This window comes from Grammomys surdaster, unplaced genomic scaffold, assembly GCF_004785775.1.
Source record: "Grammomys surdaster isolate TR1022 unplaced genomic scaffold, NIH_TR_1.0 125852, whole genome shotgun sequence".
Classification (NCBI taxonomy): Eukaryota; Metazoa; Chordata; class Mammalia; order Rodentia; family Muridae; genus Grammomys; species Grammomys surdaster.
The window spans coordinates 1,395,587-1,414,108 of NW_021620678.1; the positions used below are offsets into that span (position 1 = coordinate 1,395,587).

The 18,522-nt window shown below is 46.9% G+C and overlaps 1 protein-coding gene across 1 annotated transcript in view; it reads left to right on the forward strand.

The window, feature by feature from the left end:
- The first annotated feature begins 358 nt into the window (after window positions 1–358).
- The window catches only part of Tab1 (TGF-beta activated kinase 1 (MAP3K7) binding protein 1), a 30,123-nt gene continuing 11,959 nt past the window's right edge, over window positions 359–18,522 (forward strand). Inside the window, exons 1-3 of the mRNA XM_028789891.1 lie at window positions 359–405; window positions 17,071–17,207; window positions 17,569–17,722. Coding sequence (XP_028645724.1) covers window positions 373–405; window positions 17,071–17,207; window positions 17,569–17,722 — 324 coding nt within the window. The 5' untranslated portion in view covers window positions 359–372. The remainder of the gene's footprint in view (window positions 406–17,070; window positions 17,208–17,568; window positions 17,723–18,522) is intronic.

Consider the following 18,522-nt stretch of genomic DNA (forward strand, 5'->3'; position numbering starts at 1 on the left):
TGGCTCGGTATGGCCTCCATTATAAGAACAGGCAGTCAGTCACCCCACTGTTCTTGTAAACTGAATCATTCGCTCTCCCCTGCCTCCTCCTCGTAAAAGTGCTTTAAATAAGATCTCAGGATCCCCATCGAAAAGAATCTGGGAGAAAGCACACTCATAAAGACCCCAGGAAACAAGAAAGTAGACTGAAGGTGCCTAGCATTCTTCCCGTTGGGGAGGGGTGGGAGTAAAAACCGCGCTTGCGCAAGGCTCCTTTGCTGCGCCTCCTCCGCTCCGCCGGGGGCGCTGTGGATAAACTCCGGGACAGTCGGAGCTGCTCTAGCCAGCCATCCTGCTACTCCGAGAGACTGGCGCGCCGCGGGGTCCTCCAAGATGGCGGCGCAGAGGAGGAGCCTGCTCCAGAGTGTGAGGAAACGGACCCGCTCTCCGGGCTGGGAGGGTTGGGAGCTCGGGTGTGTCCTCGGGTGCAGGAACTGTTGTCTTTAGGTGGCAGAGTGTGGACCCCTCGCCCCAGAGGCCTTTGGGTGCTTGCAGCGCGCGCGAGACCCGTGGCAGACTGGCGCCTCGCCTATTCTGCGCGTGCGCGTCGCAGGCCGGGCCTCTGGGGGTCAAGGGCGCCGGGGTCCTGCGGAGTGGGAGCGTCCTCAAGCCGGAAGGGGACGTGGCGCCGCCGAGCGGCCCATCCGGAGTGCGGACACGACTATTAATAAATAGCCCCCCGGTTGTGTAAGGCGCGCTGTATCTCTGGCATTGTGTGGACCGCCTCACATACATAAGCTTCGCAGCAGCACCAGAAAATAGCTAGGTACTATAGGTTTACTGTAGATGAGGAAACCGAGGTCAGGCAAAGTGACCTCGTGAATGGCAGAGACAGGATTAAAATTTACTCATTCTGGATCCAGAAATACCCATAAGGTTTAGACTCCTCAAAGAAGTGATGGCTTGGGGTTTTCCTTCTGCCCCCCAATTCACCGGGTTCCGTGTGGCCTCACTCAGGGGCCTTTTTCTAAGGTTAGAGTGAGAGGTTTGGTTCCAGACACCCCTACACGGTAATCTGGACCTCCATGGTTTGATGTAGTCTTCCTGTCCCTGCATCTTTCTCATGTATGTGCACAGATACACATGTATGTTAGCACAGAGTACTGTTTGGATCTGCCAGGACTGACAGGGCGCTGATCCCCTGGCATTCCCTTCCGTGGCACTCTGTAGGAGTTGCCTCTGGATGTCTCTCCTGAACTAGAATGTCGATTCCTTGAAGACAAGGGCCTCTTAGCGTGTTGACTTTACCACCTACCATCCTTGCGTGCTATGTACTTGGTCAGTGTCTGTATCCAGATGAGAAAATTGGTCAAGAACTAGGCCTTGGCTTTTCAAGGATGAGGGGAAGTAGCTTGCCTGCCCTGGAGGGTCAGAAGCGTGAGAAGTGGAGGAAGAGATAGATGACCTTCCCTTCACTATTGTGTGCCTCCTGCTCAGGCCTTTTGTAAAACCCTGGGAGTAGAGAGAGGTCTGGCTCTCTGTAAGGTCCCAGAGGGCAAGGCCCTTGTATAAATGTCTCCATTGTAGAAAGCATCTGGGGAACACTGATACGATTGTGACCTTGAGAGAAAGAGAGGCTGGGAAAAAATAGTGACTGATGCATACTGAGTTGGCTTGCTAACAAGAGAAAGGTCAATTGGTCAAGTATCTTCTGTCTCCTCGATGTGATGGAGCTCAAAGAATACCATATAGGGAGGAATGTAGACTTTTCCCAGCTCACAGAGGATGTGTTCTCTGTGTGCTGGTGGACTTAAAAAGGGGGAGGGGGATCGCTTTAACTCCTAGCATCCTGATGCTAGGGAAGGAGCGGGCAAAGACAACTGTGTAAGGCCCCTTCCATCTTCATGATGGCAGAACATCCTTTCTTGGAGGAATCCTGATGTCCTGCCCAGGCAGGGTGCAGGCTTGCTGCCCTGTCCTTTGTCCTGAGTCTGGTGAGAGCAGTTCCGATATCTGTGTTCTGCAAACGACCTTGAGAGCTGCTAGTCTGGGCCTCGTGGGAAGATGGGCACCCCAGCAGGGTGCCTATTCTCACTGTGCTCTCAATCCAGCTTGGGAAAAGGAGCATATGCCATAGCAGAGTGGCTAAGGCAGAGTCGCTGTGGATTTCCATAGGGAACCCTGGACAGACAGCGGAGAACTGCAGAGGCTTCAGAGGATGTCAAGTCTCAAACCCTGGGACAAATAGCTGAGATATCAATTTAACATATCAAAGTGAACCCGGCTGCCAACTTCTCTCAGCATCCCTCAGCCTCTACCTGGAACTCTTTAGCTCAGGGGGCTGGGGTGCTCTTCCTAAATAATTCAACCATTTTGGCTACCCACGTCTTTTGTACCTTTACCCTTTTGGCTGCTGTACTTGGTTCCCCTGCTCTCTCCCTTCCCTTCACACCCCCACTCCCCACCTCCATGGCTTAGGGTCATGTCTATTCTGGACTCTCTTAGATGTCTCTGACTCTGCTCTCCCATTTTTCTATAGTAATAAACTTTCTCCTCTACCACACCCATACCTAGGAGCAGTCATGTTCTTTCCTTTTTAATTTTTTCATTCATTCAAGACGGGAGGGACACCCAAGGGGAATACAAATTTAAATATGTACGTGAGGGATCTGTACAATCCACGTATCAGATATAGCCAGTGGTATAGGTCTGTGTTGACTGGGAGTGAAGGGTTGTGGGATAGGCTGGTAATGGACTCATGAGGGTCTTGAAAGGACATCCTTGGCCAGGTTGGTAGAATGTCTGGAAGAAAGGTATTCTGAGGGATTTTACCTTCCTTCTCTAGTCAGTGTGGTACTTTAAAAGAGTTTGGTTTTCGGGATTTTGAATTTGAGGGGTTCCTGTGTGGTTGATTTGTTTTTAATTTTTTTTTTTTTTAATTCCATGTGTATGAGTATTTTCCTGTATGTAAGTGTTCTAGGTGCATGCCTGGTGCCTGCGGAGGGCAGTAGAAGGTACCAGAGTCTCTGGAACTGAAGTTAGTTGTAAGCTGTAAGATTCTGGCAACTGAACTTGTGTCTTCTGGAACAGAAGTAAATGCTGCCAGCTACTAAGTCATCTCTCTAATGCTGAATTTGATTGATTGTTTTGAGACAAAGTCTCCCTGTGTAGCACTGGCTGACCTCCAGCTCACTATATGGCCTTAAACTCGGAGATCTATTTCCAAATGCCGGGATTTAAAGCATGCCCCACTACATTCAGCTAAGAAAAGTGGTTTTAGAGAAAATCTTAGAACAATGGTTCTCAGCCTTCCTAATGTTGTAATCCTTTAATACAGTTGTTGAAGTTGTGGTGACCCCAACCACAAAATTATCTCATTGCTACTTTATAACTAATTTTGCTACTGTTATGAATTGTAATGTAAATATCTAACATGTAGGATATCTGATATAGAACTCTTGTGACCTCCAAAAGGGTCTAGATCCGTAGGTTGAGAACCATTGCTTTAGAAGAATGCAGCCCTAGCTGCCTGAAAAAAAAACAGTGACTCCTGTTTGGATTTACAGCACAGTTTCCTCAGTCCAGAAGGACTCCCAGGAGAACCTATACTATTAAATGAACTGCCACAATGTCTCCAATTGTAGATTGATACCAGTCAGCTATGGGGGCTCTGCAAACAGCAGTGCAACCAGAGTAACGATCTGAGTGTCCACACGAGGCAAGAAGGAAATCTGGTTCAACAGGAATCGGTGGCTGGTGTTGGGTCAAACTTTTAGAACCTGACTCAGAGCAGTTTCCTTTAGACATAAGTACAGTAAGAGCTGTAAGAAGATTCCCCATGACAGTTTTCACAGTAATGCTTAAGGAGTGGCTGCCTGGAAACTCCTTAAGGATGGGTTCTATTGACTGAGAAACAATGCTCAGGACGAAGGTCTGGGGAGGAGGACTCTGGGATAAACACAGCAGTCTAGGGGATTCAGCCGTGGTCTGGCCCTACAGACAGCACAGGTCACCAGGCCATTAACTACACATCTATTCCCAGCTGTCTGGGCAACAACAAGTATGCAGCCCTTCCATTGAAGAGACAACCCTGTGTGTTCAACATTCCTGGTTTCCCTCATACTTATCAGTGAGCACAAGGACCTCGTGCCCTCTACAGCTCACTTCTGTCTTCAGTGCTGCTGTGAATGAGCCGATCCCTTGAGTGTTCCTCCTGTGGTAGGCACTGTGCTGGGGCTGAGGGACACACCCTCATGAAACTTACATTCTAGTGGAGAAGACAGATGCTAAACAGCAAATACAGATTATGTATAATTTAATAATATCTAATGACCCCTAAGGTCCAGAAAGAGGATGGCATGGGCTCTTTTCAACAGAGTGGTAGGGGATATGTCAGCATTTGTTGAGACAGAGGTAGCAGTGTGGGAGAGGATAGAATATGTGAGAGCCTGCCATTTTCAGGAGTCCCCAAGGAGGCTGGTGTGGTTAGAACACCTTGGGGAAGTGATAGCCATGGTCTGAAGGCGTTGTCATGGTCTAAAGGCGTTGTTGGCTTAGTGACTGCTGGGACAGCCTTCGGATTCTGCCAGCAACACTAGGCGTCTGAATGCTTTGACCAGGGGCCTGACGACGTCTGATTTTTGGCTAAGAAAAATTCCACTTGGGTTTTAGTAGTAAGAGTGGAAGCCTGGGGCCTGCTGAACAACGTCTGGCCTGTGTGAGAGGACACTGGCTGAGATGATAGATAGCGTAGGCAGGAGACACCGGTATGGCTGCATTTTGGACACAGAGGGAGTGTGATTTGCTGGTGAATGGAGTTGCCTATGAGCTGTGTGGCTGAGTCAGAAGATCCAAGGACTCCAAGGTCCTCTCTGAGCATCGTGCCGTGCTTGGGATGAAGAGCCCTGGAAAAGGAATGTCCTCTGAGGCAGAGAGAACCAAGAGTTTGGTTTGTAGCCAGGTGGTGCACACTTTTAGGAGGCAGAAGCAGGCGGATCTTTGTGAGTTCAAGGCGAGCATTCTCTACAGAGTGAGTTCCAGGATAGAGCTACACAGAGAAGCTTTGTTTCAAAAAAACAAACAAAGGCAAAAGTAGTTTGGTTTGTTACCTTTGGTTTGTAATGCCTGCTACTCAGGAGGCTGAATTGGAAGGGTCACTTGAATCTAGGAATCTGAGGCCAACCTTGACAACATAGTAAGATGATATCCCTAAAAGTAAAAAATAAATAAATAAATAAAGAAAAAACCCAAATTTTAAAAAAGAAAATGTCAACCTGAAATTGTTTTTAGATTTAGATTTGTCCTGAGAAATTATATTTATGAAATCACAGTTGTTACCTCTAAGTTTTTCCTAGTATACCTTAAGTAAGTACAGGACTGCACTCAGTTGGTAGTTTGCCTAGTATCCATGAAGTCCTATGTTTGATTCCCAGCACCTCATAAAACTCAGCATAGTGGCACTGTCTTGTAATCCTGATACTTGGGAAGCTGGAGTAAGAGGGTGAGGTGCTTGAATTTGACTATGTGAGACCTTGTCTCTAAACAAATTTACCCACTGAAAAAAAACTATATATTCAGAATACACATACACCACACACACACACACACACACACCATATATATCCAGGGCTGGTGATAAGGTGGAAGAGTGTTTGCCTAGTGTGCACAAGCCCTTGGGTTCCATCCCCGGCAGTAGGGGAAAAAAGGAAAGAAAGAAAAACACAAAGTACATTTGGCCATACCTGAGCTGTTTACTAGCCATTCACCAGCTATTGGGAGTGAGGTCCAGCTGCTGTGCTGGTCTGCAGAGACCATCCCACAGTTATTAGGAGCCTTTTGAGCATACGTCATGGAGTCTGACAGCAACATAGAGAGCATTTGATGGAGGCTCTGGAGGGCAGTGGGAGCCTGGAGTGAGTTGGCTGCAGAGAAAGAAGTGGGTCATACAAGAGGTTTATTGGAGAGAAGAAACTGCTGTCCCTCACCCTAAGCCATCTTCCCAGGGGCATTGTTCTCCCTTCCAAGCTTCCTTTTGGCCTCTGTGGCAATGGATTGCTTTCACCACAGAAACACTCAGCCTTTTCATACCATAATTTGATATTCAAGCTGAGGCCTGAACAGGGAACAGGGCTTTGTCCGCTTGTCTGCGCGGGGTTTTGAGATGAGTCGGGTGGGAACTATGATTTTGATAAGAGTCCATGAGAATGGGAGGAACTCATGCTTAGATAAACGTGCACAGGTGTTTGTGAAACCTCTGAGGCCACCACACACACACACACACACACACACACACACACACACACACACACACACACGAAGATCACTATAGCTTTTCAAAGCACAGCAGGACTGACTGTAGGGGGCTCCCTCTCAAGCTCTCAAGATGGGCAGGAATTAGGGCCTTTGATGTGGCCTCTCAGCACACTTTCTGTTGAATTTTAGGAAATTCTTTTGAATGAGGAAGGAATCATGGTTCCTATGCTTACTGTGTGTGTGTGTGTGTGTGTGTGTGTGTTGCTCTGTGCTGAGGACTTGGAGTGTGAAACACCCCCTTTTCAGCTTCCCCAGGGCTAGCACCCCCTGAGCTCTTGGCCTGGCATTTGGGGATGTGGGAGAAAGTATGCATCAGTTAGTGCATGGGTGGAGGAGTGGGTGGTTTGTGTGAGTAGCAAATATGTGACCTTTCCAAAAATTGTTCAGCAATGTGGAGGAAGGATGAGACTTGGCAGACGTGTTAATAGAATCCTCTGTGGACGATTCTTGTGGATAGTCCCTGGCAAAATAGGAGAGGACTAGGAGAACACGCTCAAAGCTCATTCAGCCACGACAAAGCAAGAATGCTTTTGAGTGGGTCAGGAAAGTCAGGGAGAACCAAATATTCCTGGCTCACAGTGACCCAGCCTCCTGGTGTTGGCTGGCTACTTGCTGAGGCCTTGTGTCTGAGGCATAAGGCTACTGGGCCTCCTTTTTGAAGGAGCACCCAGAGTATAGAACTACCCATTTGTCACAGGGCCTAGGGCACTGTTATGAGTGTATTACATGTGTGTCTTAGGTTTCAATCGCTGTGAAACACTATGACCAAAAAACAAGTTGGGAGGAAAGGGTTTATTTGGCTTGCACTTCCATATTGCTGTTCATCATTGGGGGAAGTCAGGACAGGAAACTAAACAAAGTGGGAACTTGGAGGGAGGAGCTGATGCAGAGGCCATGGGGAGGTGCTGCTTACTGGTTTGCTCAGCTTGCTTGCTTGAACCCAGGACCACCAGCCCAGGGATGGCACTATTCACAATGGGCTGGGCTGTTTCCCATTGATCACTAATTGACAAAATGCCTTATAGCTGGATCTCATGGTGACGTTGCCTTAACTGAAGCTCCTTCCTTTCTAACTCTAATCTGTGTCAAGTTGACACAAAACCCAGCCAACACACCTAAGGAATACAGCTTTGAAGTAGTGAATGATTTGACAGTACTAAATCAGAGGTCATATGCTTAGTGACCTGAGAGGGATGCCTAGTGCTCATGCTGAAGCCACTGGAAGTCGCTCTGAGGCCTTATGCAGTGTTTTTCTGGAGCTCGTGTCTCCATTATGTGGGTTGGGATGTGTTGGAGGAGGAACAGAGGAATGGCTGCTCTTGAGAAGGCATTTGATTTTCAGTTCCCTTCAGACGTCAGATGCTGTCAAGTGAAGGGCTTAATTTGGTCTGTGCTCTCAATACTCTTATGATGTTTGCTGTTCTCTCTGTGTTTTTTGTTTGTTTGCTTTTTAAGACAGTGTTTCTCTGTATAACAGGCCTGGCTGTTGTGGAACTCACTCTATAGACCAGGCTAGCATCCAGTTCACAGAGATCTGCCCACTCCTGCCTCCTGAGTGCTGGGATTAAAGTCCTGTGCCACTACAGTCAGCAAGTGTCTTTCTCTTTTTCTAAAAAAAAAAAGATTTATTTTGGTTTTAAGCGTGTGTGTGTGTGTGTGTGTGTGTGTGTGTGTGTGTAGCTGTGAGTGCAGGTGCTAGTGGGGTCCACCAAGGGCATCGGATCCTGGAGCTGGTGGTTGTGAGCCGTCCTGTTTTTTAGGTACTGAACATTTGGTCCTTTGGAAGAGCACCACTGAACACACTCCCCTCCAGTAGGGGACAGTTTCAAGACTAGCCCTGGCTAGCCTGTGCTAGGTTGGCCTTGAACTTGTGGTAGTGATCTTTCTACTTTTTCCTCCTGGGTACTAGACTGAATACTGAATACTGCGAGTCTCTTTTAAAACTTAAAGTGGCTGGAGAAGTGGCTCAGCAGTTAAGAGCACTTGCTGCTCTTCTAGTCTGTGGCAGGCAGTGGATTTAGTACATCTTCACCTTTTGTCTTCTAGATACCTTACACTGTACTGGCTTTCCACTTATTACATTACTGGAAAAAATTGCATTTTTTAAAATGAAGTCATCTGAGAAAGAAATTGACAGTTTTAAGATAAAACTGGACGTAGATTGATGGCTTGTAGATTGATCTCAGCCTTTTTGCTAAGGTTATTTGTAAACATGGGAGTGGATAATTTACTGAGAGCAGTGTGTGGCTGACTGAGATTAGGGAAACCTCACTCTCCACAGGTGGATTGGAGCAGGAACTTGGGTGTAGATAAGACTGAGAAATACAGACAGGTGAATTTTGTCTCCCTGTGCTTGCTTTCTGTTGTGCTCGTTGGGTAAAATTTGTCTTTATCTTACTAATAAGCCAAGGCAAACACCGGGAACTTAATGTTTAAAGACAGGCAATGTAAATAAAATAAGTAGGACTTTTTTTTTTTGGCAAGGTGCATTGGCATAAGTAGTTGGCTTACGCGTGCTCTCATCCCTGTGACTGGAGCTGAGACCTTCATTTGAGGTCTCTTTGCTTCTTCTTCTTCTCCTTCTCCTCTTCCTCTTCCTCCTCCTTCTCCTCCCCCTCCTCCTCCTCTTCTTCCTTTTCCTCCTTTTCCTCCTTCTCCTCTTCTTCCTCTTCTTCTTTAAACTTATTTTGCATGTGTGAAGGGTGGGAAGGAGTGCATGAATGTCATTTGTGTGGAGGTTAGAGGACAACTTACAGTCATTTCTGTCCTTCCACTGTGTGGATTTGGGGAATCAAACATGGGTCTTCAGGCTTGAAAGCAAGGGACTGAGTCTTCTTGCCCACCTGTATTAGGCTTTTCTTTTTGGTTGTTGTTTTTTTTTTTTTGAGACAGGGTCTCTCTACACAGTCCTGGCTGTCCTGGGACTCACTATTTAGACCAGGCTGGCCTCAAACACAGAGAGACCCTGCCTCCACCTCCCAAGTGCCAGATTCACAGGTGTGCCACCACACCCAGCTCTGTATTACGCTTTTCAAGGAAGGGTATAGCCTTTGATGTGACTCCCTCCTGCCAGAAGTGAGTTTGTTTCCCATAGCTTTTGTCTGCACAGGTTTTTAGAAGCTATCTGAAGTGCTGTGTGGAAAGCTTTACCTGAGTAAGCTAGACAACTGTTATGAGATTGTCGGCCTGTCAGAGGGTGAGAGTCAGTCAACACCCTGGAAGCCAGAAGAAAAGTGTTAAGATCTCGTCTGACCTATGGGAACACAAGTTTAAACAGCTTACTGCAGGACTACGGCTGGGGAACACTGATCTGCTGGACTTCTCAGAAGGAAGGCCGAGTAAAAGCCAGATAGCTGTGTTGGCCTACCTGTAATCCCAACACTCAGAGACTAGAGATCCCTCGCTAACAGGAGTAGCTGGAATTACCTATCTCCAGGTTCAGTGAGGGACTCTGCTTCAGTGACTGAAGTGGAGAGCAGTGAGGGACACTTAGTGTTAATTTTAGCCCTTTGTCACATACACATGTAAACTCACCCATACACACACACACACACACACACACACACACACACACAAAATGTCAAGTTAATTTGTTTCTTGGGTGCTTTTTTCAAGATAAACAAAGACGTTTCATAAGTGTAGCTCACAGTGGCACTAGAGCCTTGAAAATTACTGTTTGTCAGCTAGTAAAAGGATAACTCTCTAAAATTTACAGAATCAACATTATAAAAATTAAATTAAAAAAAAAAATAAGAGTTGGGCATAGTGACACCATTAATCCCAGCACTTGGGAGGGGAGGCAGAGACAGGCAGATCTCTTTTGAGTTCAAGGCCAGTTTTTGGTTCCGGGAGTTCCAGGGCTACATAGTGGGGTCCTTTTCAATACCCCCCACCCAAATTATTTTTTATTTTATGTCATAGGTGCTTTGGCTGTATGTCTGCATTGTCTGTATAGTGCCTAAAGATGCCAGAAGAGGGCACCAGTTAGAGCCTCGAACTGGAATTGCACAGGGTTGTGAGCCACCATGTGAGTGCTGGAAATCAGACCTGGCTCTCTGCAAGAGCAGCCAGTACATTGTTTTATTTTGTTTTTGTTTTTCAAGGCAGGATTTCTCTGTAGCCATGGGTGTCCTGGAACTCTGCAGATCAGGTTGGCCTCTGCCTCCTGAGTGCTGGGATTAAAGGCATTGGCCACCACTGCCCAGCCAGCCAGTACTCTTAACTGAATCTCTCCAACCCAAGGCAGGTCCTTCAATCAAGTGTCTGTCCATTATTTGCACATGGTAAGAGCAAGCTTTTTTCTTTAGTTTTTCATTTGTGTGAGTGTGTGTGTATGAGTGTGTGTGTGTGTAGACATGCATGTGAAGGTTGGAGGACAACTTGTGGGAGTTGGTTGTCTACTTCTACCATGTGAGCACTTGGATCAAATTTAGATCCTCAGGCTTGGTGGTAGGTACCCTTACCCACTGAGCCATCTCATTGACCCACAGTATATTCCAGACTGGCCTTGAGCTAAGGCTTCCTGCCTCAGACATCCTAGTGCTGGGATTGCAGGTGTGTGCCATTAGGCCCAGCCACTAGCCTTCTTAACACTGTATCTCTAACACTGAATGAGTTGCCTGGACTATACTTATTTTTGCTGATCACTATGGATGTTAGAAAGATTCTAGTCCTGGGAGACCTGTGTTTGTCTTGGTGTGAGATAGATGGTGTGTGTCATGGATAGCGCTTGGTATCGCCTGTCTTATGTTAGTGAGTTCAGTCTGTCTTAGCCTCATCATTCCTGCAGACAGGATCCATCTGCAGCCTGTAGGGTGCTGAATACTACCTTCTCACCCGTCTTTCCTCACAGAACAGGATACTCCTGGCTGGAAAGGTGTCCTCGTGCTTATGTGTGTCTCAGGTTTAATTTCTTTCCCACTGCAGGCATTAGGTAAGACGTGAGTTCCCAGAAAATGAATTCCCTAGATGTTACTTTCTTACCATGGCCCACAAAGTCTGGCACTATCTTCCGGGCCCGTGTGTGTGCATCTGTATAGATCCTCATGTCTCTGGCTGCTTTCCCTCATGCTCACGTTGACACTGTACCAGCCTTTCAGCTCTTTTAGTCAAGCACATTCTTCTCCCACCTCAGCATCTTGACACATGTTTTTCCCTCTGCTTGGAAAGCTTATCCCCGTTCTCAAGAAAGACCAGTATTTCAGCCACTCGTGTCTGACTTACAGATCACCTGCTCTTCTTCCCGCCTCATCAAAGAGCTCACCCCATTACTTTCTGTTTGGTTTTCCTAGTGTTTGTCTGCAGCCCATATCCCTGGCTAAAGCAGTCATGTCAATTTTCTCTTATGTGGTTGGTGTCTTCTTCCCCTAGAAGGGAGGCTTTAAACAGTGAGTTTTCTTGTTTTACTTTGTTGTGTCATTCCTGGGACTTAGTGTGACACCCTCCTGACTTAAGCACCAGCAGCTAGATTTGTTGAATGAGTGTGTATGTTAACTGAGCATACGGCGATGGCATAATACATATGGCTAAGTGAGGTAATTTCCCATGTGTGTCAGAAGCAAGAACAGAGCTGGAAAGTGTTTTCAGTTACCAGGAAGCACTTTTCCCTTTGTCCTAATGTCACCAGAGCCGAGCAGGATTTCAGCCATTTCATTCATTGCCAGTGTAGCTTTTAGACATAGTGTCTGTTCTGAAAGACTACTAGGAGGCTTCTAGTGGCTCCTCAGATCCTGTGGCAAAACTGTGACTGAAGCAAACATCCCCTGAAGGGAGCATGAATGAGTAGAGACACATCACATTCATGGATCAGAAGACTGGTGTGCTGGAGATGTCAAAGTGTAGTATGTATCAGGTCATCCAGTGTGTATGCCAGTAAAGACGCAGGAAGCATAAACTGAGGTAGAGCGGGCTAGCTCCACAAGGTAACATTGTTTTCCTCGCCAGAAAAGACGCAGGAAGCATAAACTGAGATAGAGCGGGCTAGCTCCACAAGGTAACATTGTTTTCCTTGCTGTATACACATATCTGTTTACAAGCCTGATCCTACAACTAAACTGCTAGCTCTTTAGAAATCTCTTTCTGTGTCATTCTACTGAGCTAGTCTATCTTTCTCTTCAGCTCTTCCAAACACAAGAGGGCTTCTTAGCTGTCCTTCCTAGAATACTGTTGTGTTTGTTTGAACCTGTGTCCTGCCAGCTGCTTCTCTCTTATTCCTGCAAGACCAAAGAGAAAATCCCTATCTCTTACCCAGAGCGCCTTCCGCAAAGGTTCTTCCAAGCCAGAAAGGGGAGGGGGGGGGGGGGGAGAGAGAGAGAGAGAGAGAGAGAGAGAGAGAGAGAGAGAGGTCTGCAAGCTAAATCAGTAAGGCTCAGCCATTTCACCTTTTTGGTGGGGCAGCTCAAGGCCATCCAGCTGACTTCCTTGACTTCCTTTTCCCAAGCAACTTGTCTTAAAATAGGCAGGAACTTTCCTGTCTTTAACATTATTGTCTATGGAGGCTTTTAGAGGCACACCCAAACTGTATCTCTTTAGGACACACCTAACCACATCTGACATCCATTTAAGTGTTTCTATTTTGTTAACAATTAGGTTTCCTGTGTACAATAATCAAATACCCTGTAATATCAGAGGCTGGCCTAGAGATTCAAATAGTTGCAACCAAAATAGCCCCTCCCCTTTAAAAAAAAAAACGTGTTCATTCATTCTTTTTGAGTCAAAGTCTCACTGTGTAGCCCAGCCTGGTCTCAAACTGTGATCCTACTGCCTCCGCTTCCCAATGCTGGAATTATAGGCGTGTGCCCTGTGCCTGAATTCTCAACAAGACTGTGTGTGTGCAGCATGTGAATAAAGTAAGTGCAGAATTTAGATGGGAAGGTAGAGAAACTAGACTAGCCAAAACAATATAGTTAGAGAAACTTCCCTAGGTCAGTGGTTTCACCTGTGGGTCACAACCCCCACAGGGGTCACATTAGACATCCTCCATATCTGATATTTACACTATTCATGACAGTAGCAAAATTACAGTTAAGAAGTAGCAGTGAAATAATGTTATGGTTGGAGGTCACCGCAACATGAAGAACTGTATTAAAAGGTTGCAGCATTAAAAAGGTTGAGACCTCTGCTCTCTGTAAATTCAAGGCTCACTCTAACAAAACTGAAGAGATAAAATGTTCATCACAGAGTTGAACAGAGCAGAACAGAGTCCAGAAACACAGGAGGACCTTTTTGCAGAGGTGTGATGGTAGCAGCTCTCCAACAGGTGGTGTTGATGGCTAGGTATCCATTTGCCGGGGATCGTCAACCTACAGCTGCCTTCTACACAAATGAATTCAAAAGAGATCTCAGGTGTAGACTACGAACTGTAAAACTCCCAGTGAGCGGGAGGTCTTCATGGCCTGTTCTGCGTTAGAACTCTTGGATGTGACTCTCAAAATACAAACCAAGAAGGCTTGAGTGTTGGCACACGCCTTTAATCCTAGCACTTGGAAGGCAGAGGCAGTCAGATCTCTGTGAAGCCAGCCTGTTCTACAGAGCTAGTTCTAGGATAGCCAGAGCTACACAGAGAAACACTGACTTGGGGGTGTGGGGGTAGCCATAAACCATGAATCGAAGAAATTAATAAAATGGAAGACAAAAATTTAAGTTTATTTTAAGTTTATTTTACCAAAAACAATGAAACAAACTTGGGAAGACATTTTAAAATCATGTAGCCAAGAAAGGGCTCTACAAACTCAGTTGTTAGACAGCCCAATTTAAAAGGAGGCATAAAACGAAAACTTGCCAGAGAGGACCTGTAGGTAGCAAGTGAACGGATATTCAATATCATTAACTATCAGGAAAATGCAGACTACACCATGAGATCAGGCCTGCTTTAGAGTGAAGTACAGAACAGACAGATGATACCTAGCAATGACCACAGTGCTGTCCGCTTGAAATGCTTGCTGCTGGCAGGAGGGACTGACTACACTTGGCAATAGTACAGCTGCCCTAGAAGATGGTTTGGCAGTTTCTTCTAAAGCTAAACACCTAGAGGCTGGAGAGTGGCTTACCAGTTAAAAACCCTTGTTGCTCTTCCGGAGGACTTAAGTTTCTTTCCTGGCAGGGGTGTCCAGTGGCTTACCACACCTCAAGTTCTAACTCTCAAGGGAGCAGACACCCTATTCAGGCTTCCAGGAACACCCACACACATGGGGTGTTTGCTTACGTACACAAATATGTAAATTTAAAATAATAAAAAACCTATCCTATTTGAGATAGGGTCACTGTATAGGTCTGGCTGGCCTGCCCTTCAAATTCTGGGACTAATGTTTATACTATCACTCCTGGCCCAATAAAGAAATGTTAAAGAAAAAGCTAAACAACCATTTAGCTGGATATGGTGCTTCTTGTCTTCTGTACGTGTGTGTGTGTGTGTGTGTGTGTGTGGTGTGCCACAAGCTTGTCAGCCTTTCAGTAGATCTTTGTGACCTAGCAGCCTGAGCCCTAGATAGTTACCAAAAGAAAGGAAAAAGCTACACTCAGACAAAAGCATGAACATGGATATTTATAGCGGTTCTCCCAAATACCGAAGACTGTAGATAACGCAAATGTCCTTTGGAGGATGCTGAGATGCGCAGACTACTGTATTCAACAATGAGGAAGGAGAACTACAAATGCCTCAGGAAAGATGTGCAAGCTATCAGTGCACACAAACAACAGTGTGGCTGAATCTCAAGGACAGGATGCACGAAAGAAGCCGGCCTCTCAGGGCCACACACCACACACTTTGACAGATGCCATTCTTAAAAGGGAAAACCACAGGATGGAGAGCAGGCCAATGCAGCCGGCCTGTTGTGGGTGGAGCAACTTCCAGGATGTCAGCAGGGCATTCTGTGTCCTGGCTGGAGGTAGTTATACAGAGTCTAGAGTATCAGTGTGACTGCGTACCCACAGACAGAGATTTTACTACTTGATCATTTAAAATAAAGCTCCCACACCCTGCAGTAGTAGCTCTGGGGTACTAAGTACTGAACAAAAGCCTCGAACTAGATGTATGTGGCATAGAAGCAAGTATGATGGGAGGTACATCTGTCTAGTGACCTTCATCACTATGTAAATAAGCAGACGAAATTTGCCACACAAGTTAGCCAAAGATTTTCCGTAGCTGATTGGAGCAGCCAACTGCAGTGGTTTTATGCCCCCCCCCCTTTAATGTTTTTCAAGACAGGGCTTCTCTGTGTAGCCCTGGCTGTCTTGGAACTCAGACATCCACCTGCCTCTCCCAAGTGATGGGATTAAAGGCGTGTGCCACCACCACCCAGCTGTTTTACATCTTTTTTTTTTTTTAAGATCATTAAGACTGTTAAAGTTACAGCTGGTGGTCATAATTATTTAATATTTCAGTAAACCTTTCCAACCTTTTTTTTTTTTTCAGAGTATTTTACTTTGTCCATGTGTTTTTGCCTGCACATATCTATGTGTACCTCATAGAGATCTGCTGCCTGCCTTGCGCAGGTCCCTGCAGGACCTTTGAGATAGCCTTATAGAGAATGTTTGTGTCTTTGATACTATGTTCTCACAGTCTAGGCTTCAGATGCATAGGCAAGGTGTTTTGGGGAGCCTCCAGGACACTGACCTGGTCCTCACATTCATCCTTCCCAAGATACAGGATAGGAAATGAATATCTGAAGCCTCACTCAAGACCAGCTTCCCTGGCTGCTAGAAGAGCTACATCTCAAAGATGAGGGGCCCAACCACCTTTAATGCTATGAGCATGCCATGCTGAGAAGGAGCCTATCCCCAGTGGCTATGGGGTCAGGTCGTCCTGAGTCGTGCACCCATGAGGACATCCACTGTGCTGTACCCTATCACCGCATCACGCTTACTAATAAGGCTTACATTTCAAAAGAAAATACCGATGTTTAGGGGCCACCCCCAAGAACCTTACAAAAATGAGAGTTGGGATATGTAAGCCAAGACTTGGACTTGTGTGTGTGTGTGTTTATATGCACACGTGCGCATGTACACATGTGTTTGTGTAAGTCTCTGCAGTGATTAAGCAAAACATACTGGTTTGAGATCCAAAGCTGATGGGAAAGGATGAGAGTCAGTTATAGGCGAGAGAGATAGAATCAGGGTGCATTATGAATACACAGGGCAGTGACTCTGAGTCCACCATCCCAGAAGGCTTGCCCAACAAGATAAAGGGTGCGCATGGGGCTTCAAGCTAGAGCTTGAAGGAGACAGGACACAGGTGGAGGCCTCCAAACCAGGGAGTATGACAGACTGACTTGCAGGCTGGAGTTTCTGATGGCCAGGTCCAGGCTACCTTCCTGAGAACATGTGTGGGAATCTGTTTATAGCAGACAACCCAAGCTGTGCACCGGTCAGGCGTTGTGCTGTGGGGCATGCATTCCGCAGTTGGAACCGGTATCCAGAAGATTCCTTTATGTTGTACAATTAGAACCTCTGTGGGAGAAGTATGACTAAAGAGCTTCCTCTAAGCTGGGCTTATTCCTGTGTGTTGCATTAGCGTTGCTTGCTTTGTAGTACAGCTCTCTAAGTAGCCATGCTGAGCTTCCTACTCGGGAATGCTGCAGTTTTCAGGTTCCCAAGGGAACCAGTTTGTGGATGCACCATAAAACCAGAAAACATTCTTGTTAGTGTCCCTTCAGACAAACGTTGTTATTTCCCAGACATAACCATCTTGCGGGCTGCAGGCCTGCCTTTGCCCTTGTTGGAGAAGCAGGTGCAATGGGATCTGGGGAAGAAGGTGGTTTTCAGTTTCCTGATCTTTCCCAGGAGCAGCAGCCAAGCTGGACAGATGACCTGCCACTCTGTCACCTCTCCGGAGTTGGTTCAGCTTCCAACCGTAGCTACTCTGCTGATGGCAAAGGCACTGAGAGCCACCCTCCAGAGGACAACTGGCTCAAGTTCAGGTACGTGTGTTAGCATGACTGAACAGAGAAGGTGGGTTCATGAGCAAGAAAAGAGACTCTCTTGCCACCTCCATGTATGAGGCTTGCCTGTGAAGTGGGGCCTGTGGGAAGTGTCCGCTGCTATAGTCCTTTCCATGTCTTCTCAAGCCAGTGGCCTACTGTGGGACAGGGATGGAGGAGGCTGGACAGGGAAGACTCAGCAAACAGGTCATTTTTGTATTGAAATCATGGCCACAGTGTGGGGACTCCGATGAGTGCCTGAAGCCTTCTCTGCCTTTAGTCCCTCCCCAGTTCCTTTCCTACTTCCTCCACCACCTGCATGCTCCCAGTTTCAGCCCTCCCCCTGCCCTCCCTCTGCTAGAAGTGAAAACAACTGCTTCCTGTATGGGGTCTTCAATGGCTATGATGGCAACCGCGTGACCAACTTTGTGGCACAGAGGCTCTCTGCAGAGCTCCTGCTGGGCCAGCTCAACACTGAACACACTGAGGCTGATGTGCGACGGGTCCTGCTGCAGGTGAGAGGATTGGGTAGGTGCCAATGGCCTGGCTGGCTTGTATGTCCTTCATTCCTGAGAACTTGGGCCCTGCAGATCTAAGTGCAGACAGGGTGATCTGAAGACTGCCTGCTTCTTCATCCACTACCAAAGATCAGTTCTGGGTACATTTCATGATGGAAGGGGATCCTTGCTGACAGGAGTCCAGGACAGGCAGGGAGCAGCAGCTTTTCCATTGGTAGCAGGACTGACTTGGGAAAAGGCATCATGGGAACAGAGGCTCTGTGGAGATAAGGTTCTCGACAGTGACCCCTTCCTTTGCTTGAGCTGTCAGGAGTTGATTCTCCAGTGTGCGTGTTCTGGAACTATTCCCAGCCTGTTCTGTCCTATAACTCCCTGCTAGGGCTGTGGTTTTTTATTGATGTGCTGGGATTTCCTTCTACCCAGGAAGGCTTCTTAGTCTTTGAGAAATTGGTCCTAGACTTTTCTGTTCTCTGTGCTCCTAGACTGGAGCTTTGCAGAGGCTAGACCAGGAGGAAGCTTTCTCCTCCACCAGTATCCAGCAGGTCCTGACAAAGGCCTCTTGAGAAGAGGTTGCCATGCCCCTACGCTCAATGATGAAGCACTCCTGGACTGTCTCACTTCCCATGAACCCAAGTGAGCAGCACTGCTGTTCACACCCAGCGGTCTTGAGCACAGGGCCTGGCCCCTCCTCCTGCCTCCTCTCTCATTCCTCTGCATTAGTAGCACCCTTCTCCCATCCCACAGCTAAAGGTCTTTGTCAAACAGTAGTCAGAAAGGCCCACATAGGAGGCAGAAGT